General features: G+C 44.2%; 1 protein-coding gene across 10 annotated transcripts in view; it reads left to right on the top strand.

Annotated features, from left to right (window-relative positions):
- Window positions 1-24,353, top strand: part of KMT2C (lysine methyltransferase 2C) — a 407,832-nt gene that overhangs the window by 105,973 nt on the left and 277,506 nt on the right. For all 10 annotated transcript variants that reach the window (XM_077491169.1, XM_077491171.1, XM_077491174.1 and 7 more), the window contains exon 3: window positions 15,352-15,490. In XM_077491169.1, the coding sequence (XP_077347295.1) occupies window positions 15,352-15,490 (139 nt within the window). The remainder of the gene's footprint in view (window positions 1-15,351; window positions 15,491-24,353) is intronic.

Here is a 24,353-nt window from a genome sequence, read left to right on the forward strand (position 1 = left end):
ACTTTAAATAGTTTAATCTAACCATATAATATATCATTGTATGACGTCCTTGGTTTGCAGTGGTGCCAGCTACAGGCATCATCCGGTATCAACATTTTCAGCTGCTGATTCCCTTTAAGGCAGAAGTGATTAGATCACTTCTGTGAGCACAGTGAGAGAAAAACTGACTATTTTCCTCCCTCTCTGTAATCCTGGAAAGCGGGAGCAATGAGCATCTATCTGATCACTGCCTTGGAGGCCAGAGGAGAGAATGGGGTCTAATAGACCCTGGACCTCTCCATTAAAGCGGTAGTAAACCCGCATTTTTTTTTTTTTTTTAAACCTGCAAAGCAAAAGGCATAATGAGCTAGTATGCACCGCATACTAGCTCATTATGAAATACTTACCTTAGAACGAGGCCCCGACATCTCGCCCGATCCACGCCGAGGAAGCCGACATGCTCCCTCGGCGTCTCTTCCGGGTAATCGCGGCTCCGGCGCTGTGAGTGGCCGGAGCCGCGATATCGTCACTCCCGCGCATGCGCGCGGGAGATTTAAATCCGGCCGGACGAGCGCTGCCGGATTTTCACGGAGAGAACCCCCTTGTGCGCATGCGCCGCTGCAGTCAGCGGCGCATACCGAGGGGAATATCTCCTAAACCGTACAGGTTAGGAGATATTTTTTTTACCTACAGGTAAGCCTTATTATAGGCTTTCCTGTAGGTAAAAGTTAAAAAAGTGGGTTTACTTCCACTTTAAGAGGACCTGTCATGGCCCATGCTGCAACAAGGGATGTTGTTCATCCCTTGTGATAGCAATAAAGTTAATCCCCAAAAAAAAATTGGCGTGTAAAAAAAAAAAAAAAGTTTTTAATAAAATGAATAAAAAAAAATTAAAGCACCCTCATCCCTCCGTGTTTGTGCACAAATGCGAACACATACGCAAGTCCTGCATGCATATGTGAATGCACCAAACATGAGGTATTGTCGTCACGTACATCAGAGCGAGCGCAATAATTCTAGTACCAGACCTCCACTCTAAATGGGTCAACTGTAAACATTTTTTAAAGCATCTCCTATGGAGAATTTTAATTGTCGTTTGGTGCCATTCCACATGCATACACAATTTTTAAAGCATGACATGTTGGATATCTATTTACTTGGCGTAATATCATCTTGTACATTTTACCAAACAATTGGGTATTGTATTGTGTACAGTAAAATTCATTAAAGTGTATTTCCCCCCAAAAATTGCATTTTAAAAAAATGCTGTGCAAATACTGTGCGTCATAAAAAATTGCAAAACCCACCATTGTATTTTATAGGGCTTCTGCTAAAAATGTGTGTGTGTATATGTATGATATAAAAAGTCTACACACTCCTGTTAAAATGTCGGGTTTCTGCAATATAAAAAAATGAGATCAATAAATTCAGAACTTTTTCCACCTTTTTAATAAACGGTACAATAAAAAACTAAAATAATATGGTTGCATAATTGTGCACATCCTTAAACTAATACTTTGTTGAAGCATCTTTTGATTTTATTACAGCACTCAGTCTTTTTGGGTGTCACATCTTGACTTTGCAATATTTGCCCGCTCTTCTTTGCAAAAACACTTCAAATCTGTCATATTGTGGGGGTGGGGGGGGGGGGGGCGCCATCTCCTGTGCACAGCCCTCTTCAGATCACTCCACACATTTTCAGTCAGATTCAGGTTCTGGGCTCTGGCTGGGCCATTCCAGAACTTTAATCTTTTGGTGAAGCCATTCCTTTTTTGATTTGGTTGTATGATTTGGGTCGTTGTCATGCTGAAAGATGAAGTTCCTCTTCATGTTCAGCTTTCTAGAAGAAGCCTGAAGGTTTTGTGTCAATATTGATTGGTATTTGGAACTGTTCATAATTCCCTCTACCTTTGCTAAGGCCCATGTTCCAGCTAAGGAAAACCCACCCCAAAGCATGATGCTGCCACCACCATGCTTCACTGTGGGTATGGTGTTCTTTTGGTGATGTGCAGTGTTTTTGCGCCAAACATATCTTTTGGAATTTATGGCCAAAAAGTTCAACCTTGGTTTCATCAGACCATAACACATTTTCCCACCTGTTTTTGGGAGACTTCAGTTGTGTTTTTGCTAAATTTAGCTGGGCTTGGATGTTTTTCCTCATAAGAAAAGGCTTCTGTCTCCCCACTCTACCCCATATCCCAGACCTATGAAGAGTATGGAAGATTGCTGTCACATGTACCACACAGCCAGTACTTTGCCAGATATTCCTGCAGCTTCTTTAATGTTGCTGTAGGCCTCTTGGCAGCCTCTCTAACCAGTTTTCTTCTTGTAGTTTCATAAATGTTGGAGGGACGTCCAGTTCTTGGTAATGTCACTGTTGTGCCATATTTTTTCAACTCTATAATCACTGCATTCACTGTGCTCCGTGTTATATCTAATGCCCTGGAAATTCTTTTGTGCTCTTCTCCTGACTGATACCTTTTAACAATGAGATCCCTCTGATACTTTTGGAAGCTCTCTGCGGACCATGGCTTTTGCTGTGAAAATGTCAGGAAAGACCTACTAGAACAGCTGAACTTTATTTGGTGTTAATTGGAGGCGCTTTAAATGATGACAGGTGTGTACTGACTCCTATTTATTATTATTTTATTTTTTTGTTTACCTAACACCCCCCCCCAGCAAAAAAAATTTCAGTTTGTTCTTCAATTTAGGCTTAATGTACACGGGACATTTTACAACCTCCCCTGAACGATTTAAGTTGACAGATGGTAAACAACGTTTGCATTTTTAGAAATGTCCCCCCCCCAAATAGTAAAAGTAAAACTCCTGTAAACGAAACATGGCTAAACGTGAGTTACCACGTTTAAATGAGTTTACAAGCTGTTACAGGCGTTTGCCATTTCAAATGCCTCTGAACATCTGCCCTGAACACATTTTTTTTTGCTTTCCAAAAATGATTCCAAACTCAACTGCCTAGAAACCACTATAAAGGACCCTACATGTACATGTACTGATAAGATAACATAGAGGAGAGTTCAGGGGCAGCTGAAAAAGCACCCAATTGCTCCTAAACGTCCGTTTACCAGAAGCAGTGTACACAAAGCCCAAAGGTGGAAAAGTTCTGAAATTATTCATCTTTTTCTTTTTTTTTTTTTTTTAAATGACAGAAATCTGAGTGCGTAGACTTTTTATATCCACTGTGTATAGATATCTATTTATATTTAGATATTTGCATGTTTGTGAAAAGTGTCAGAATTTGCTCAGTTGGCAAGTGGATGCTGGTCTTGTGGATGCTGTATGTCCCCGAGCGATTCACGGACCTGCGGGTGGGTGTGTATGCTGTGGGCCATCTACATCACTGGGGAAAACGCTGTTCACTGCCGGACACCTGTGTTTCCAAGGCAATGAAATGCAAGCATACCCTTCAGCTACACAGGTGGGGAGGAGAGGCTGAATCCATGTAACACAAACCAGCATAGAGGGGCGGGGGTTGGGAGAGCTCGGCTTTGTACTGACTACGGAAGGTGCAGGCACGCTGTGCTCTTGCATAAACAGCGAGATGACAAGATGTAAACGCACCAAGCTGGCACGAACTGGCTTCTATGTTTAGCGTGGTCCGTTTTACTCTCAGGAGTGGCGGCACAGGCAGGCTCAACCAGGTATTAGGGATTACTCGCAGGCGCACATTAAACACTGACAACAAAGAGCACAATAATATACATTAACCACTTCAGCCCCGGACCAATTAACAGCCTAAGGACCAGTGGTCTTTTTACAATTTCACACTGCACTGCGTTAACTGGTAAATGCGCGGTCATGCAATGTTGTACCCAAACGAAATTTGCGTCCTTTTCTTCCCACAAATAGAGCTTTCTTTTGATGGTATTTGATTGCCTCTGCGATTTTTATTTTTTGCGATTATAAATGGAAAAAGACCGAAAATTTTGAGAAATTATATTTTCTACTTTTTGTTATAAGAAAAATCGAATAAACTCAATTTTAGTCATACATTTAGGGCAAAATTTATTCAGCCACATGTCTTTAGTAAAAAAAAATGTCAATAAGCGTATATTGGTTTGCGCAAAAGTTATAGCGTCTACAAACTAGAGTACATTTTCTGGAATTTACACAGCTTTTAATTTACGACTGCCTATCTCATTTCTTGAGGGGCTAAATTGGCAGGGCAGTACAAACCCCTCCCCCCCAAATGACCCCATTTTGGAAAGTAGACACCCCAAGGAAGTTGTGGAGAGGCATGTTGAACCCATTGAATATTTTTTTTTTTTTTGTCCCAAGTGATTGAATAATGACACAAAAAAAAAAAAAGTTTACAAAAAGTTGTCACTAAATGATATATTGCTCACACATGCCATAGTTATATGTGGAATTGCACCCCAAAATATATTCTGCTGCTTCTCCTGAGTACGAGGATATCACATATGTGGTACTTTTTGGGAGTCTAGCCGCGTACGGCACCCCGAAAACCAATCGCTGCCTTCAGGATTTCTAAGGGTGCAAATTTTTGATTTCATTCCTCACTACCTATCACAGTTTCGAAGGCCATAAAATGCCAAAATAACACAAAACCCCCCCAAATGACCCCATTTTGGAAAGTAGGCACCCCAAGGAAGTTGTGGAGAGGCATGTTGAGCCCATTGAATATTTTTTTTTTGTCCCAAGTTGCAGGAATTTTACAATTTTTTTTTTTTTTTTTTTTTTTTTTTTGCACAAAGTTGTCACTAAATGATATATTGCTCACACATGCTATGGGCATAAGTCAAATTACATCCCAAAACAAATTCTGCTTCTCCCGAGTACAGGGATACCACATGGGGACTTTTTGGGAGCCTAGCCACGTACGGGACCCCGAAAACCAAGCACTGCCTTCCGGATTTAAATATAAAATGCTACCAAAAAAAACTGTTAGCGATCGCAGGGATCAGGCCTGACTCTGCGATCGCTGCAGTTATGTGTTTAGTGTTTTGTAAGTGCCAGTGATCGATCGATACTGCACTTGGGTGGGCTGGGCAGAGGGGCAAAACGCAGGTGCCAGCAGGTATCTGGGCTGATCCCGCTTACAATGCGTTTTTTGGAACCCTAAACTGCTGGGGATGCTAGTATAGATCTGATCAGATCAGATATTGATCTGTTCAGATTCTATACAACTACGGGAGGTTTATGCTTTGCGTGTGGGTGTTAGCGGTACTGGCACTAACCTAGCGCTGCCTGGGGCGACGCAGACCCTGACCCTAAAACCTAATTGATATCACCCGCCGGGTGATCAGGGGGTTAAACCTTTATTGGGTAATAAATGGTGGATGACCTGATGCTATAAAAAGCAAACTAACCAGTCACCCGTAACACTTATACGGTGATCACTGGTGAAAGGGTTAACTAGGGGCAATCAGGGGGTTCAAATTTTTATTAGGTAGTATATGGGGGTCCCTGGCGCTTTATAAAAACCTGACGGGGAACCTAAATAACTAACTGGCTAACCAGCGTCACCAGTGACACTTATACTGTGATCGCTGGTGAAAGGGTTAACTAGGGGCAATCAGGGGGTTAAAACCATTATTGGGTAGTATATCGGGGTACCTAGCGCTATAAAAACCTGGCGGTGAACCTGAAAAAAATAACTAGCTACCTAGCGACACTAGTGACACTAATGCAGCGATCAGAAAAATGATCGCTTAGTGACACTGGCAAAAGGGGGTGAAAGGGTTAACTCTAGGGGAAATCAGGGGGTTAAATCTTTATTGGGGGTGGTAGGGGGCAACCCTGGACCTAACACTAACTGCCCTGACAGTTTTTACTTTTACAACTGACACTGAATGCAGTGATCAGTAAATAAATGATCACTGCAATCAGTGACACTGTGACTGGGGGGGGGTTTGTGTACCTGTGTGTTAGAGTAGTGTTTTGGTGCACTTACTTTTAGTCTTCTCCTAGTAGTCCGGTTAAAAAGACCGCCCCGAGGAGAATGACATCACTTCCTCCCTACCTGTGTATACAATACACAGTGGGAGGAAGCTTCTCATTCGCCAGGAGCGATCGAGAGGGGATGGCCAGAAACCAACGGCCATCCCCTCATCCCGGATCGCTCCTGAAGCGAACCGGACCGCCGTATCCCGCTGGAAGGCAAGCACGTACGTGCCATTGCAATGACGTACATTGGCAATACGACGGTCCTTAAGTGGTTAAAGAGCCAGCAACATGTTTGTTTTTTTTTTTTTTGTTTTTTTTTTTTTATAGGTGTACAAACACTATTAGAATATTCCAATGTTTTCTTCTTGGACATTCTTGAGTGTTTAGGTGTGCGTTTTGGGTCATTATCCTGTTGGAGGATCTATGACCTGCGATTGTGGCAGAGCTTTTTGACACGGGATATTACATTTTGCTGCAGAAATTCATTGATATTCTTGAGATTTCATTGTGCCCTATGCAGATTCAAGGCACCATATGATGCAGCAAGGCACTTCCAAAACATAACCCAAATTTCTCCATGTTTTACATTAATACTTTTCTTTGAAACATAATTTTTCATCTGTGAACATTGAGCTGATGTGACTTGCCAGAAAGCTCCAGTTTTGTTTGATCTGTCCAAGGGACATTCGTAGAGAAGCATTGAGGCTTGTCCATTTTACAAAATTACGGTCTGACTTTTTATGTTTTTCTTTCAACAGTAAAGTCCCCCTGGGTCATCTTTGAGCACACAGCTCATAAAGCAATAGATGGTACAATCAGAAACTTATGAACCTTGACCTTGGCGTTCAGCTTGGATCTCTTTGGAAGTTTCACTTCATTCTTTGTCTACACAGTTACTTATAGCTCAGTCCGGGACTGATTTTTTTTATTTTTGCCCACATCTGGGGAGATGAGCTACACTGCTGGAGAATCCGTCCATGCACTGTGTCATAACCATGAAGTCTAGATTCGCCAGGTGGATGGACTGATGCCTGTCTCAGCTTCTCAGGGAGCCGCTGAAAGACTGAGACGGCCCCCCCCCCCCCCCCCCCCCCCCACAGCTCAGCACTCCAGTGAGCGTGGAGGAACAGAGGAGAGCTGCTGATTGGCAGTCAGCAGCTTTCTTCTCGGGGATCGGTGAGAACCGAGCCACAGAACACTGCCAATGGCTCGGTTCTCACCGATCCCCGAGAGGAAAGCTGCTGACTGCCAATCAGCAGCTCTCCTCTGTTCCTCCACTCTCACTGGAGCGCTGAGCTGTGGGGGGGGGGGGGGGGGGGGGGGGGAGGCCGTCTCAGTCTTTCAGCGGCTCCCTGAGAAGCTGAGACAGGCATCAGTCCATCCACCTGGCGGATCTAGACTTCATGGTTATGACACAGTGCATGGACGGATTCTCCAGCAGTGTAGCTCATCTCCCCAGATGTGGCCAAAAAGAAAAAAATCAGTCCCGGACTGAGCTATAAGTAACTGTGTAGACAAAGAATGAAGTGAAACATCCAAAGAGATCCAAGCTGAACGCCAAGGTCAAGGTTCATAAGTTTCTGATTGTACCATCTATTGCTTTATGAGCTGTGTGCTCAAAGATGACCCAGGGGGACTTTACTGTTGAAAGAAAAACATAAAAAGTCAGACCGGAATTTTGGAAAATGGACAAGCCTCAATGCTTCTCCATGTAGAGACACAGGGGAACAGATACAGCATCGGTCCCATGCTGCATCCCCCTAGGTAAGTATAAAGGGGGGGGGGGACATAATTATTTTAAGGAAGTTCTACAGTCAAAGCTTACACTTTAATTTTATAACCTCATTGTAATGTATGTTTTGAGTGCCGCCTGTCTGCTGGCTGTCCACAACTTCCTAGATTCCATGCATGCTTTACAGCTTTTCCACTGCTGTGTACGTTCAATTTCTAAGGACTACATATCCCATGGTACCTTGCTACCTGCAAGCAGCGATTCCTCTGCAGCCTCCTTAAACTCCTCCTCCTCAGCACCTCTGTAGTTCCGAAGACAGGCTCTGTGAAATGTGTAATACAGTAGTGCCTAGTCGGTGTTTTGAAAAAGTATTCCAACCCCTTGATATTTTCCACTTTTTGTCATGTAACAACCAAAAGTGTGGCATGCATTTGTATTCAGCCCCCTTTACTCTTGATACTCTTAACTAAAATCTAGTGGAACCAATTATTTTCAGAAGTCACCTAATTGGTAAATGGAGTCCACCTGTGTGTAATCTCAGTATAAATACAGCTGTTCTGTGAAGCCCTCAGAGGTTTATTAGAGAACCTTAGTGAACAAACCACATCATAAAGGCCAAGGAACACACCAGACAGGTCAGGGTTAAGTTGTGGAGAAGTTTTAAAGCAGGGTTAGGTTATAAAAAAAAATATCTCAAGCTCTGAACATCTCACAGAGCACTGTTCAATCCATCATCCAAAAACTGCAAACCTACCAAGACATGGTTGTCCACCTAAACTGACAGGCCTGGCAAAGAGAGCATTAATCAGAGAAGCAGCCAAGAGGCCCATGGTAACTCTGGAGGAGCTGCAGAGATCCACAGCTCAGGTTGGAGAATCTGTCCACAGGACAACCATTAGTCGTGCACTCCACAAATCTGGTCTTTATGGAAGAATGGCAAGAAGAAAGCCATCAGAACTTCCGTTTGTAAGAAGTCGTTTGTGGGGAAACAGCAAACATGTAGGAGAAAGTACTCTGGTCAGATGATGCCAAAATGTATATTTTTTGGCTTAAAAGCAAAAGGCTGTGTGTGGAGGAAAACCAACACTGCACATCACCCTGAACACACCATCCCCACTGTGAAAGATGGTGGTGGCAGTATCATGTTGTTGGGGATGCTTTTCTTCAGCAGGGACAGGGAAGCTGGTCCGTTGGATGGAGCCAAATACAGGGCAATCTTAGAAGAAAACCTGTTAGTCTGTAAAAGACTTGAGACTGGGGTGGAGGTTCACCTTCCAGCATGACAACGACCCTAAACACACAGCCAGAGCTACAATGGAATGGTTTAGATCAAAGCAAATTATTGTGTTAGAATGACCCAGTCATAGTGCAGACCTAAATCAAATTGAGAATCTGTGGCAAAACTTAAATTGCTGTTCAGACGCTCTCCATCCAATCTGACAGAGCTTGAGCTATTTCCCAAAGAAGAATGGGTAGAAATGTCACTCTCTAGATGTGCAAAGCTGGGAGAGACATCCCCAAAAAGACTTGCAGCTGTAATTGCAACAGAAGGGGGTTCTACAAAGTATTGACTTGGGGGGGGCTGAATAAAAATGTATTTGTAAAAAATTTGAAAAACCATTTATCGTTTTCCTTCCACTTCACAATTATGTGCCACTTTGTCTTGGTCTATTGCATAAAATCCCTATAAAATAGATTTACGTTTTTGGTTGTAACAGGACAAAATTCAAGGGGTATGAATACTTTTTTAAGGCACTGTGTATTTCACAGAATTCAAGGAAGGAAATATGTGGGGATCCTCATAAAGCAAGCAAACTTTTGGATCATTCAGTTTAAAAGGAGTGGGCTAGAAATAATTGCTATTCCATGTGGAAATAAATATATTACACTTTGACCATAGGTACACATTTCCATATCTTAATAATATACAGTCGTTTTTTAAAAGCTTAAAGGGGGTTGTAAAGGCAGAAGTGTTTTTTTTAAATATATATTTAAATGTATGTTATGTGTTTAAGATAAAAAGCTTTCTGTGTGCAGTAGCCCCCCCCCCGCCCCAAATGCTTACCTGAGGTCCCTCTCTGTCCAGCGATGCCCACGAGTTCCTCGGCCGTCCGAGATTCTTCTGCTTGATTGACCGAGACACAGCCACGGCTCCTGCTGCTGTCATAGTCCGCTAGCCAATTGGGAGAGAGGGGGCATGGCCAGGTCAGTGCTCTTGTCAGAATGTGCACAGGGAGCTGTGGCTCGGGATACCCATAGCAAGCTGTCTGTTGTGGGGGCACTGAACAGAATGGAGGGGCCAGGATCACAGAAGAGCGACCCGAGAAGAGGAGAATCTGGGCTGCTCTGTGTAAATTCACTGTAACAGAGCAGGTAAGTAGAACATATATTTTTTTTTTTTGTTAGCCTTTACAATCACTTTAACTTCACTCTCAATCAACACTGACTATTTTAATCCTTCTGCTGCTAGCATTGGTAATTGTTTAGGAAAGTATATTTATTGTATTTGCTTATGTGCGTGTGTTTTTTTTTTTTCTTTACATTTCTTCAGTTACTTCCTGGTTTCTAGGCCTAGGGAAATGTCATACATTCTAGGAGTCTTCAGGAGGGGAGGAGGGGGGGAGGGGTTTTCTCGGCTAAGCACACCCATCTGCATGCATGTGTGAGTTAAGAGCAGATGAATTCCAGGAGGTAAATGCATGAATCATCTGCCCTTAATCAAGATGGCCATGGATAAAAATACTTGGGGGTGTATTTCAAAGTGTTTTCTCAATATAATAAAGCATGGAGACTATGGGTGAGTTTGCTTTGAATATTAACCACTTGACCGCCGGAAGGTTTTACCCCCTTCGTGACCAGACCATTTTTTCAGCACTGCACTACTTTAAATGGCAATTGCGCGGTCATGCAACACTGTACCCAAATGAAAATGTAATAATTTTTTCACACAAATAGAGCTTTCTTATGGTGGTATTTTTATCACCACTGGGTTTTTATTATATAAACAAAAAAAAAAAAAAACATTTTGTAAAGAAAACAATATTCTCTACTTTCCCTTATAGAAAATATCTAGTAAAATCAAATTTCTCCATAAATTTAGGCTAAAATTTATTCTGCTACATGGTGCGAGTGCTGGTAGGGATTGGAGGCTGATCCTGCTACTACTGCTTTTTGAAGACACTATACTATTGGGGATTCGAGTATAGTTCTCGTCGTGATCAAGATACTGTTCCCTACATACACTATACTAGTAATGGCGGGGATCAGTGACTTACAGTGTGCCATGCAATTTAGCACTGAGACTGATGTCGCTAGTGACACCAATACAGTGATCATTGCTATTACTGTACACTAACACTAAAAATGGTAGGGATGCACCGAAATTTCGGCCGCCGAAACATATCGGCCGAAAATGCCCTTTTCGGCAATTTGCCGAAAGAGAAAAACGTCCGATAATGGAGCCGAAAATGGGGCGGGGCCTGGGTAGGGGGTGGGGCTCCACCCCTGGTGGCGCCCATCATGAAAAGATATATCGTGCTATAGTGCAGGAGAGCCGCCTCCACCACCTGTTTGATCACAGCACGGGAACATCATAGCTTTCAGTTCAATAGCTGTGTGTTCCCGGCCGCGCGCCGTCACGTGCAGCCCCTCCCCCTTGTCCGGGCACTTTGATAGACAGATCACCCGCAGGATTGGATGGATGATCTGTCTTATCAAAGTGCCCTGACAAGGGGGAGGGGCTATACGTGACGGCGCGCGGCCGGTGTTCTGCCGTATAGTGTCCGGCCATCAAATAGTGTCCGCTCCCTACTGCGCATGCGCAGTACGGGGCAGACGAAGCTTCGGAAAAGCTCGGCTCTTTTTTATTCCTACTCTATGTCCACTTGGATAGTGGGGATAGAACCTGGACTCAGTGGGCAGGCGCCGTTCATCCTCGGCAATTTTCAGAATCTGTGTTGCTGTGTACTGCGCAGTACGCAGCGGACACTATCCGATGGAGGACGTTATTTGACAAGACACCGGGAACACACAGCTATTGAACTGAAAGCTGTGATGTTCCCGGCGCTGTGATCAAACAGGCGATGGAGGTGGCTCTCCTCTTCTCTTCACAGGTTAGCTGCTATGAGGGGACACTGGCTGCTATGAGGGGACACTGGCTGCTATGAGGGGACACTGGCTGCTATGAGGGGACACTGGATGCAACGGGGGACACTGGCTGCATTGTATCAATTGTATCATGTGTGCAATTTCTGACCATCTCCTGTACCACGTCCCTGGTCTGACCATCTCCTGTACCATGTCCCCAGTCTCTGACCATCTCCTGTACCATGTCCCCAGTCTCTGACCATCTCCTGTACCATGTCCCCAGTCTCTGACCCTCTCCTGTACCATGTCCCCAGTCTCTGACCATCTCCTGTATAAAAACATTTTTTTTTAAATATGTTTCGGTATCTGTGCTGTTTCGGTATTGGTTTCGGTTTTCGGCCTAGTGTATTTTTCATTTTCGGTATCGGTTTCGGCACCAAAAAACCCATTCGGTGCACCCCTAAAAAATGGCACTGACTGTGTGACAGGAGTGATCAGGAGGGCTATTAACCACTTAAGGACCATTTGGCTGGCCAAAGACCAGACCACTTTTTGCGATTCGGCACTACATCGATTTAACAGACAATTGTGCGGTTGTGCAGCGTGGCTCCCCCAAAAAATTGATGTCCTTTTTTTTCACACATATAGAGCTTTCTTTTGGTAGTATTTGATCACCTCTGCAGTTTTATTTTATTTTTTTGCACTATAAACAAAAAAGCGACAATTTTGAAAAAAAAAAATGCATTATTTTTAACTTTTTGCTATAATAAATATCCCCAAAAATATATAAAAAAAACTTTTTTTTTTTTCCTTCCGTTTAGACCGATACATATTCTTCTACATATTTTTGGTAAAAAAAAAAATCGCAATAAGTGTATATTGATTGGTTTGTGCAAAAGTTAGAGCGTCTACAAAATAGGGGATAGTTTTGGCATTTTTATTAATATATATTTTTTTAACTACTAATGGCGGCGTTCAGCGATTTTTTTTTTTTTTTATTTTTTTTTTTTATTTTTTATTTTTTTTAAATATCGTGACTGCGACATGGCGGACACGGACAATTTTGACACATTTTTGGGACCATTGTCAATACAGCGATCAGTGCAATTAAAATTGCATTGATTACTGTAAAAATGTCACTTCCAGTGAAGGCGTTAATATGTATCCTAGGGAGTGTTCTAACTGAAGGGGGGATGGGACTGTGCAGGGCAACTAACAGATTGCTGTTCATACTCTGTATGAACAGACCATCTGTCAGTTAACTGCTCAGAGAACTGGAAACTGTGTTTACACACACAGCTCCCAGTTCTCCGTGTGCCCCGGGCAATCGCGGGAGCCGGCGGCGATCGAGACCGATGGGCAATTGCATCGGCGTGGGGGTTGTGCGCGCCTCCGCCCCCCCCCCCCCCCCAGTGGCCGTTTATGCTACTGGCGTAGCATAGCGCCATTTTGTGCAGCTGAACCATGCTGCCGCAGTACAACTGCGCCGGCTGGTCGACATGCGTTTAAGGGGTTAACTGTGTGCACATCAAGTGTACTGAATTTACTTAGAGATCTGACTAGATTTCTCCCCTTACTTTGTTCTGAACAGCAGGGAGAAATCCAGCCAGGTTCAGCGTTTGTGGCGCTCGGATGCGGTGCAGTTCCACTTTAATAACTGTAGTCACAGGAACGCCAATCTGCTTGGAGATGGTCTTGTAGCCTTTATCTATGACATTCTGGTCGGTCTTTTTGTTGTGATCTCCTCAGGCAATTCTCTCCTTTTGCTTTCTTTGGTCTGTGTTTAATGTGGTGCACACAATGTTTCCAAACAGAGGAACTACTTTTCTCTATTTAAACAGACAGACAGACTGACTGATTATGGGTTTGAACGTGTGTGACACTAATTAGAGAAAACTGTTGGTTGGAATTATCAATATGATCCAATTATATATAATCTTTTCTATCTATACAGGCCATGTGTGCTTTTTTTTTTGTGTTTTTTATTTTGCTCTGACAAACCAAAGAGATGCAAGCATACAACTATACATGATGATACATTTGCTTTTAATTAAATCACTTTTCAGGAGGAATGCATCATTGTTTCAGTGAGCTAGGATAGCAACAAATTTGTTTACATCTGTCTGTATGTGTATGTCTGTCTGTCTGTCTGTCTGTCTATCTCAGTCTTGCTGATAACCCAATATAGACTGGTTATTTTAAATTGGTATTCTGCTTGTAGATGGTTTCAGTTGATAAAGAAAAGTTAAAGGTGTAATTTTACTACGGCACCATCTCTGTATGTTTCCTCTGCTTTTCGTGTGGGAACATTTCATATAGAGTAGTACCCGTGCTGTGGTAGACTGCCACCAAACAGATCCACATGACCACTGATCATGATTTTGTTGCACACCCGCATAAAATCTGTATTGCTAGACAATCAGTGACTTATATCTCTCCATCTGTGCCACGGAGCAAGGTACAATCAAGGCTGAAACAAATTTAGTTCATGGCTTTTTATTTTTCTTAACCACTTGCCGACCGCACCACATATATGTACTGTGGGGCGGCGGCTCCTACAGGCAAAATCACTTATCTGCACGCGATTGCCTCCTCTGGGTTTGCAGCACGCACGTGCGCTGCTGGCATCTGGCTTTTTTGCTGTGATTGGACACAGCGGGCCAATTGGCAGGTAAACACGGACCCACCAGTCATTCACGAGAGAGACAGAATGCACTCTGTCTATGTAAACAAGGCAAACCGCCGTTCTTCTAGTAGGAGAGATAGAGATCCTGTGTTTCTGCTAATCAGGAACACAGATCTGTCTTCTCACAACCAAAGCACCCCCCACACTGAAAGCACTCCCAGGGAACACTTTTAGTCCTTTGATCACCCACCCCTTCCCTGCCAGTGTCATTAGTACAGTGACAGTGGATGTGTTTGTTTGTTTTTTTTTTTTTTTTTTTTTTATGTCAGGTTTGTCCGCCACAATGTTTGCCTGATAAAAATCACTGATACCCATTTTTTCCAAAATTGTTGTTTTTGGTTATAGCGCAAAAATAAAACCCTCAGAGGTGATCAAATACCACCAAAAGAAAGCTATTGGGGGGGGGGGGGGAGGACGCCAATTTTATTTGGCTACAGTTTTGCACGAGCGCACAATTGTCAGTTAAAGTAATGCAGTGCTTTATCGCATGAAGGGGGCTAAAGTCTCAAGAATGCATGAAGGTAAAAAACCTTATTCTGTACAGCAGTGCCCCCAAGCCCCCCTAATACTTACCTGAGCCCCATCTCGATCCAGCGATGTGCATGAGAGCCCCGGATCTCTGTTGACCCTTCCTCGGCTGAGACAGTAGAGGGAGCCATTGGCTCCTGCTGTGGTCAATAACAGCCTGTTAGCCAATGAGGGGGGGGGGGGTGAGTGAGGCAGAGCTGCTTGGGTGCCCCCATTGCAAGCTGTTTACTCTGGGGGCACTTGGCGGGAGGGAGGGACCTGAGAAGAGGCTCGAGGCTGCTCTGTGCAAAACCACTGCACAGAGCAGGTATGACATGTTGTATAAAAAAATTAAAACCTTTAATATCACTTTGAATTTCAATACAGCATCAAATAAAAAATGGTAAAATGCTAAATCTTCTATTATTTTTTTCAGACATTAAAGAAAAACCTGTGGAAGAGGGTGCCCAGACCGAAGCAACGGACGCTGAGCAGCTAACACCCATCCTTCAGCGCTCTTTATCCGAGGAGTCTGAGCACTCCACTGCCTCTGTGGGAGTTGAAGCCAAAAGCAGGTCTGTGTACACGGATGCTGAGTCAGGGCTGGGGGGGAAGGGCCTCTGTTTAGGGGGAATAATTGGGCAGGGAATGCTGGGAGTGGGATCTGAAGCATTAGCAGGCTGCATGAGCATCTGCCAGACTAGATCCTGGATGTCTTAATTATTGCAAAAGAGAGTGATGGAGAATGATGCAGCCTATGTCTTTTAGTTAACAGTTGGTTAAAAGGTTTCTAGGGTATGAACTTGTAAATCTACCTTTTTACTGGCTCCTGACGTATTGCTTTAAGTTGAAAGGCAGCAGTTTCCTTTATTTCTTAAAGCAATTGTTAGGGCTTAATTAACTTTTAATAGTCTCTTTCAAATCTGGTTTGGAATCCTTTTAATACGTTGGCTTGTGTGATATCGAAGACACAAAGAAACCACAAGAATGGTTATAAAGACAGGATTTGTAGAAAATGTTAAGAATACTCAGCTATTTGTAAAAATATTTTAGCAAAAATACTACACTGCTACAATGGTTTTATTACATGTTTATATATATTATAAGAATATACCACAGTTTTCCTCCTTTTTAAATCTATTTCATTTGTCTTTAATATAAAATTTGATGGTATAACAAGGGCAGTTTAATTCGGTGCCAACTGTGCGATATCTCTGCTAGCAGAAAGAAGGAAGTAGCAGAAGTTTCAGTGTCGTCATTTACCTTTTATGGTCTTCTTACTCTGCTAAGAAATGCACATGATTAATGATGCAAAATATGAAGCGATTGCATTTAGAATGCTAGTAGGATTTCAGAAAGACAAATAGTACCAATGGATATTTTCCATGGTGTGTCTTCCATTTTAGTATTTGTAGTCAAACTCGTGTCCTGTTGGAACATTTCGATACTTGAGAGATGTGTCCACATTTGTTGGTTAAATACTTTGGTACTGATAGAATTTAAAGACGTATGGCCTAAACTTTTTTTGGTTAAACTTCTATGAATCACAGGAGTGCAGTTCTTCAGCTGACAGCTGGCCAAAGTCCGCTGTCGGTTGACGTTACTCAGCTATCCCAGGCTGGGGAAAGATCTCGACTTTACAGCCGGGATCCACCCAGATTTCTGGACCTGCAGCTGGCTCAGCCTCTCAGCTGCACCTCTGGGAGACGGAGCCACCTGCTCCCTCCCCTAACCAGTCCAGCATGCCAGTGAGCGCTGGAGGTGCACATGGCAGAGACTGTGACTGACAGTTGCAAATCTCTGCTCAGAGGAGGAGAGAACTGTGCAATCAGCCGTGTTTGATTGCTCAGTTTTCACTGCTGAGGAGGTGGCAGGAACCCCTGCTAAAGATTATATCTACAGTTCATGGTATGTGATCAACAAAGAGATATGATTAAACAAAATAATAAAGATTGTGCTGGTTTTAGGGAATATGAAACACATCAGATCATTTTACAGCACTACTTTGCTTTGTTTACTTTCAATAATCATTAATAATAATGGCCACAAAAAAAAATCTGATTCTGAGAATTAACCGTATGGCCACTGGAGAAGTGCCCTTTTCCATTAGCTTTTAATAGAAAACCCACCCCTTGCTTTGCTTTGGTTATTGTAGGTGGGAGATCTGTCCACTATTGTCCACTGCGCAACAAACCCCCAGCAACCACTGGGGCCCTAAATGAAGGCCCCTTTCGCATGGGCTGTCCGACCTGTCAGTTTTTCAAGTTGACCTGATCGGACCTTGCACTCCCCCTTATGGAGTAGCGGCTTTCAGCCATGACATGTCCGCTAACATCCGCCGATATGCATTTCGATCCTGTCCACAAAATAGCAGTCCGTTTTCACCCTATTTCCCCATAGAGGAGAGCCGGGACTACAGTATTTTAGCAGGCTTTGGGCCACTAATTTGTCATTATTTGTGATGGCAGTGATTGTACGAGTGTTGAGGTAAATATTAAACTGCTTGTAAAGGTGGGACATTTTTTACCTTGATGCATTCCCCACATTGATCTTGCGCTGTGTCCCTCGGCAGCGGCTCTCTTTTTCTCCCCTTAAGGCTGCGGAGGCAGCAGCGGGAGCCATTGACTTGCTGTTAATAGCAACTCCTGTAAGCCCTTGTACTCACGGTCAGAGATTCCGAAGGAATGTGTCTGATTAGACCATTTTGTCGCATATTCCGACTGTGTGTGGTCCACATCGGACTGTTTCCGTCGGAGTAACTTGTTGGTAAAATTTTCCGACAAAATGCTCCGATCGGACAAAGTGCCACGCATGCTCAGATCAAATTCCTACACCAAAGCTACTGGCTAGTAGAGTGAACGTAGTCCCGTCATAACGAAATAACGTAATCGCGTCGGATTTTCCGACAACTTTGTTCGACCGTGTGTATGCAACAGTTTCGGACAAAATCCGACGGATTTGGTTGTCGGAATCTCCGACCGTGTGTACAAGGGCTAAGGGGACAGGGCCGATAGACATTGTGTGTGCTTTATGGACACGCACAGTATGGCTCAGGAGCATGCCCATAAGTGCACCACCATAGGAAGTGGCTTCCTATGGGGGCCCACAGAGAACAGGAGGTGGTGAGTGTGCTTGTGGGGGAAGAGGAGGTTCGGGGCCGCTCTGTGCAATTGCACAGAGCAGGGAAGGTATAACATATTTTTTTTTTTGTGGAAATGATAGTTTACGACCAGTTTAATTTTTCTAAATACAATCTGCAGTATTATAGGCCTGTTTTCTGGAACACCCATGTCAGTCTGTCCAGTGATTCTTGCTGGAGGCTAGAGGAATAAATCAGACTTCTGGTTGGTTTGGTAAAAGCTATCCCAAGTTCACATCACTGAAACTGACTCTTGGACTTTTCTGTGTACTGGATGCAGCAACACAAAGACGTTGGGGTTGTTTTTCTAAAGGCAAAACCAAACTATTAGGCTCGGTTCAAACAGGGGCGACTTGTCCAGGTGAGTTAGCCGCCTGACAAGTCGCGCTCCGTTCTGTACTATGGAACCATTCTAATAGGAGCGACTCAAGTCGCTCCGACTTAGAAAAAAGGTTCCTGTACTATTTTTGGGGCGACTTCAGGTGACTTGCATTGATTTCTATACAGAAGTCATTTTGCAAGTCGCCGCTGAAGTCGTGTGCAGGTCGCGTCTGTGAGTCGCGCTGCAAGTCGTGCCGCCCCTGTGTGAACCGAGCCTAAGTGCACTTGGAAGTGCAGTCGCTTTAGATCTGAGGGGAAAATCTGAAATGAGGGGAAACTCTGCCGATTTGATCGTCCAATCATGTACAAGCAAAAATGCTGTCTTTTCTATTTTCCTTGCATGACCCCCTCAGATCTACAGCGACTGCACTTTCAAGTGCACTTGTAGTGCAAAGTGGATTTGCCTTTAGTAAATAAACCCCAGTGTTATATCATTTTTTCTTTAATTGCTTGTATTTAGAAAGATTTAGTCAAGTGCTATGTCTAAGCCTCTAAAACTGTGTTTTTCCACCTTAGCAGATGCTACTGTATATAGGCTTTGTCACATTGCTGAAAGGTGATCTTGTGGCCCAGTTTCAAGTTTGTACCTCGTTAATTGTCATTCTAATTTGCCATGTACCAGTTGTGGCTGAAGTGTCTCCTGGCTGGGTTAATGTTAGGCCTATTGGTCAGATAATGAATTTGTCCTATTAAGACTCTTGAATTAGCAGAATGTTCCACAGAACCTTAGAACCCTTGACCTTACAGTGAGCTGTGCAGAGAAATGCTGTCTACTACAGCTGAAGTAAACCCGTCACCTAAAATGACACCAGAAACAAACTGTGTACCAGAAGAAAGATATTTCCCATTACTTGGCTGCAAATGCTTTTAGAACTATTTTAGAACAAAAAGTCAGGCACTCTGCCCCCCTTCTCTCACACATACACATCTTGCAAGGTGCATTTCTCCTCCTTGGTCATAGTGGTAGCCAGACAGGCATGGCATGCTCATTGCATTGGGCATGTGGATGTGCTGCTGTATAGCACAGGGCATGGGTTCTCAGGTGATGTATGTATATTGTGTAGGCCTGATTTGGGGCCTCCCATGGAGAAACAATTCAGAATTTTTTTTATGTACATGCAGATACCGTATATACTTGAGTATAAGCCGAGATTTTCAGCCTCTTTTTTGAGGCTGAAAGTGCCCCCCTCGGCTTATACTCGAGTCACCGCTGTCTGACTGCCCGAACAGCGTGTCGAGCAGACAGACAGCGGCCATTCTACCTTTCAAAAGCCGCGCCTCTGCCTCCGCCTCCGCCTGTGATAGGCGGAACACTCAATTTCCCAGCAGTCAGTGTTCCGCCTATCACGGACATCGGCTCATCCTCGGATGAGCCGATGTCCGTGATAGGCGGAACACTGACTGCTGGGAAATTGAGTGTTCCGCCTATCACAGGCGGAGGCAGAGGCGCGGCTTTTGAACAGGGGAATGGCCGCCAGGGCGCCGACGAAGAGCGGCGATCCTGGCATGGGACGACACGGAGGCTCGGGACGGGACGACACGGAGGCTCGGGACGGGACGACACGGAGGCTCGGGACGGGACCGGACGGAGGCTCGGGGCACAGGTAGGCTGGACACACAAGGCTGCACGGACACACACACACACACACACACACACACACACACACACACACACACACACACACACACACACGGATGGATGGACACACACGGATGGATGGATGGACACACACACACACACAGGGATGGATGGATGGATGGACACACACACACACACAGGGATGGATGGATGGATGGACACACACACAGGGATGGATGGATGGATGGACACACACACACACAGGGATGGATGGATGGATGGACACACACACACACAGGGATGGATGGATGGATGGACGCACACACACACAGGGATGGATGGATGGACACACACACAGGGATGGATGGATGGACACACACACAGGGATGGACGGACACAGAGGGATGGACGGACACAGAGGGATGGACGGACACAGAGGGATGGACGGACACACACAGGGATGGACAGGCATATCTCACCCTCAGCTTATACACGAGTCAATAGGTTTCCCAGTTTTTTGGGGGTAAATTGGGGGCCTCGGCTTATACTCGGGTCGGCCTATACTCGAGTATATACGGTAATTCTAGATTGAAGATGTATACATGACTCCTGTGCTGCCACCCTGTAATTTAAATTTTCCAATGCAAAACAAAATTTGAATAATATAAATGTATCCAATTTTGTTCATAAACATCACTGGATATATAAAGGGCCATTGATCTGCCATTGATAATTGTACTATAGTATATAAGTGGTTAAAGATGAACTCCATCTTTCATACACTTTTTACATAGTTCCAGCTTGGCCCAAACAAACGATGTCCATCACTAACCTGTAAGGCCGCTGGATATGCAGTCTAAAAACCGTGTGTAGTTGAGGCTACATACAACATACTGCACTGTGTTCTGGGTTCAAGCTGAGATTTCCTCTCTCATACCCAAAACACAGTAGAATCTATCACAGCAGTCCTCCACCATTCAGAGAAAGCGATGTATTCTAGCTATGAATACAAAACTTCCTCTGGCTGAGGTTGTGACCTCATCAGCCCTCCTCTCTGACTCAGCCAATCAGAGGAAGCTTTGTATTCATTGCTAGAATGAATACAAAGCTTGTTGTATGTAGCCTCTGCTACATATAGTTTATACCGCACATCCAGCGCCCTCACATGTTAGTGAGGGACATAGTTCCAGCTTGGCCCAAATTAGCTATGTAAAGATGGCGTTTAACTTTTAAAGCTGTTTGCTAAACAATAACAGGACATTTTTTATGCTTGGTGTCTGAGATACAAGCAGTGTTCATTTCATAGATGAAAATATTTTCGTCGTAGTTTTTGGTCAACTGCATGTTTTCAGTGACAAAAACTAAATAAAACAAAATTGGACTTAAAAGGTTTGAAACCTTTTGTGCTGCAGCACCACCCCCCCCCCCCCCCCCCTCCTTTTTCCTACCTGAGCACGATCGTTCCAGCAACGGGGACGAGCACATCAAACGGGGATGAGCACAGCAGCTCCAGCCGCTGTCGCGGGTCCTCATTGGATAGATTTATAGCAGTAGGAGCCATTGGCTCCTGCTGCTGTCAATCAAATCCAGTGACACGGGGGCGGCGCCGAGTCCTGCTGTCTGTATGAATAGAAGCAGGGCTCAGGAGCGCGGCCGCATGAGTGTCCCCATGGAATGCGGCTATGTGTGGGGGCACTCGAGATGAGGAGAAGTCGGGAACGCCGCGGGGGGCTCCAGAAAAGGAGGATCGGTGCCGCTCTGTGCAAAACCCCTGCACAGAGGAGGTAAGTATAACATGATATTTTTTTTAAATAAATAAGACTTTACAATCCCTTTAAGTCAATTGATGAGACCTGACGAAAATCAATTACAATATTCATTTAGTCTACTAAAATCTTCAGTACATTTTAGCTGACTAATATCGAATGGGTTTAGTTAAATTGTAATGCGTTATTTAACCCCTTGCCGACGAGCGTACGCAGATGTGCGTACTCGGCTTCCAGGGGTTATACCGGGATGATGCCCGCACCTGCAGGCATCATCCCAGTACTGATTTTTAGAGCCGGTGTTCTGGCATATTCAGTCCGGCCATCATATAGAGTCCGCCCGTACTGCACATGCGCAGCGCTTGTGCAGTAGGGAGCAGAAGAAGCTTTGAAAAATCTCTGAAGATGAACGGCGCCTGCGCCGTGAGTCGAGGTGGTAGCCCCAGCATTAGAGCGGACATAATGCTGGGAAAATTAGACGGGCCCCTCGCGGGCGCTCGCTTCACTTGCCACACTTCAGGCTCGGCCTCACTTGGATGGTGGGGCTAGAACCTGGACTCACGGCGCAGGCGCCGTTCATCTTCGGCTATTTTCGGAATCTGTGTGTGCTGTGTACTGCGCATGCGCAGTACACAGGGGACACTATCCGATGGGGGACTGTATATGATGGGACACCGGCAATCAGCTTTCCAGCAATAACAACCGATGCGGATAAAAGCTGCTTGACTGTTATGCCGGAGGAGCGGCAGGGGACGTCCCCCCCTCCCGCCGCCTCCTGCTGCTCTCACCGGGGCTCCCGTTCAATTGGGAGCACCGACGCAGAATCCGATGCCTCCGGTGGCTGGGGAGGGACTGGAATGAAGCCGTAAGCGGCTTCATTCCAGTCTCCTAATGGTAAACACGGAAGCGACGTCATGACGTCACTTCCCGTTTACTCGGCTGCCAATGGCGCCGGATTGAAAAATATTTACAGTATTCAGAATCGCCAAAAACGGCGATCTGAATACTTTGAAATGTAAAGGAGGGATCGTTGTCTTTTAGACCCTCGATACCTCCATAAAGAGTACCTGTCGCCACCTATTACTGTCACAAGGGATGTTTACATTCCTTGTGACAGCAATAAAAGTGATACAATTATTATTATTTTTTTTTAACTATTTATTAATTTTTTTAAATAAAATAAATAAAAAATGTTTTTAAAGCGCCCGTCGTCCCCGCAAGCTCGCGAAGCAAAGAAAACGCATACGGAAGTCGCACCCGCATACGTAAACGGTGTTCAAATCACACATGTGAGGTATCGCCACGATCGTCAGCGAGAGCAATAATTCTAGCACTAAACCACCTCTGTAACTCTAACCTGGTAACCGAGAAAATTTTTTAAAACGTCGCTGAGATTTACCGTAGTTTGTTGTCATTCCACGAGTGCGTGCAATTATAAAATGTGACATGTTTGGTATCTATTTACTCGGCGTAACATTATCTTTCACATTATGCAAAAAAATTGGGCTAATTTTACTGTTTTTTGTTTTTTTTTTAAATTCAGGAAAATGTCCCTTTTCCCAAAAAGTTGCGTTTAAAACACTGCTGCGCAAATACCTTGTGACATAAAATATTGCAACAATCGCCGTTTTATTCTCTAGAGTCTCTGCTAAAAAAATATATATAATGTTTGGGGGTTCCAGGTAATTTTCTAGCAAAAAATATGGATTTTAACTTGTAAACACCAAATGCCAAAAATAGGCTTCGTCGTGAAAGGGTTAAGCATTTCTCTAGAATTTCCAAATTCATTATACGCTCCTGGAGTAAAAATCGTAAGTAATATGGTATTAATGTGATATTAAACCCACAACAGTAAAATCTGTCTGTATATGCTGAATAGAATGCTTGTTATACTCATGGTCGAACTTAAAGGGTTAATCCTCTGTATTGTGTAAAAAAAGGCTGTTTGATCCTGTATGGACAGATCCTCCCCCTCCTGCAGGGTCTCTCTGGGCAAGGCCAGATAAGACCAAGTAGTAAAGCTGCGCAGTTTGGTCTCTATTGCTGGAGAGAGCATTTCTTTGTTGAGTTTAGCTTTTCAGGTCACAGGGTATTGACATCACACATTTGGGTGTGTATACAGATCCTAAATGACAGCCCAGTCCCTCCCTCCTCCTCCATGCACAGTAACTAATAAAGCACACGGTGGGTGGGATGTCACATCTTGATTCATGGTGGATCCACCTCCCATAACAGCATGAGGACGCCGGCTGTAGTGGAAATCTCCTCCTACCTGAACACTCAGTACTTGGGAAAACCCTGCAGTTTATCACGTGACCATGATACAGATCAGCCAAAAAGGTATAAAGGGGCAGTATTTTAATGTAAAAGGAAGATCTATAAGCTGTGGCCACTGTAAAGGGGGGGGGGGGGATTACCTATTTTCATATTACTGGATTTAGTAACACTTTAAAGTTTTGTTGTTTTTGTTAAATAACAAGCATGTCATACTTACTTGCTCTGTGTAGTGATTTTGCACAGAGCAGCCCGGATCCTCCTCTTCTTGGGTCCCTCGCTGGTGCTCCTGGCCCCTC

Source organism: Lithobates pipiens, unplaced genomic scaffold (assembly GCF_037356315.1).
Source record: "Lithobates pipiens isolate NorthernLeopardFrog02 unplaced genomic scaffold, aLitPip1_a1.2 Scaffold_19, whole genome shotgun sequence".
In the NCBI taxonomy this organism is placed as follows: domain Eukaryota; kingdom Metazoa; phylum Chordata; class Amphibia; order Anura; family Ranidae; genus Lithobates; species Lithobates pipiens.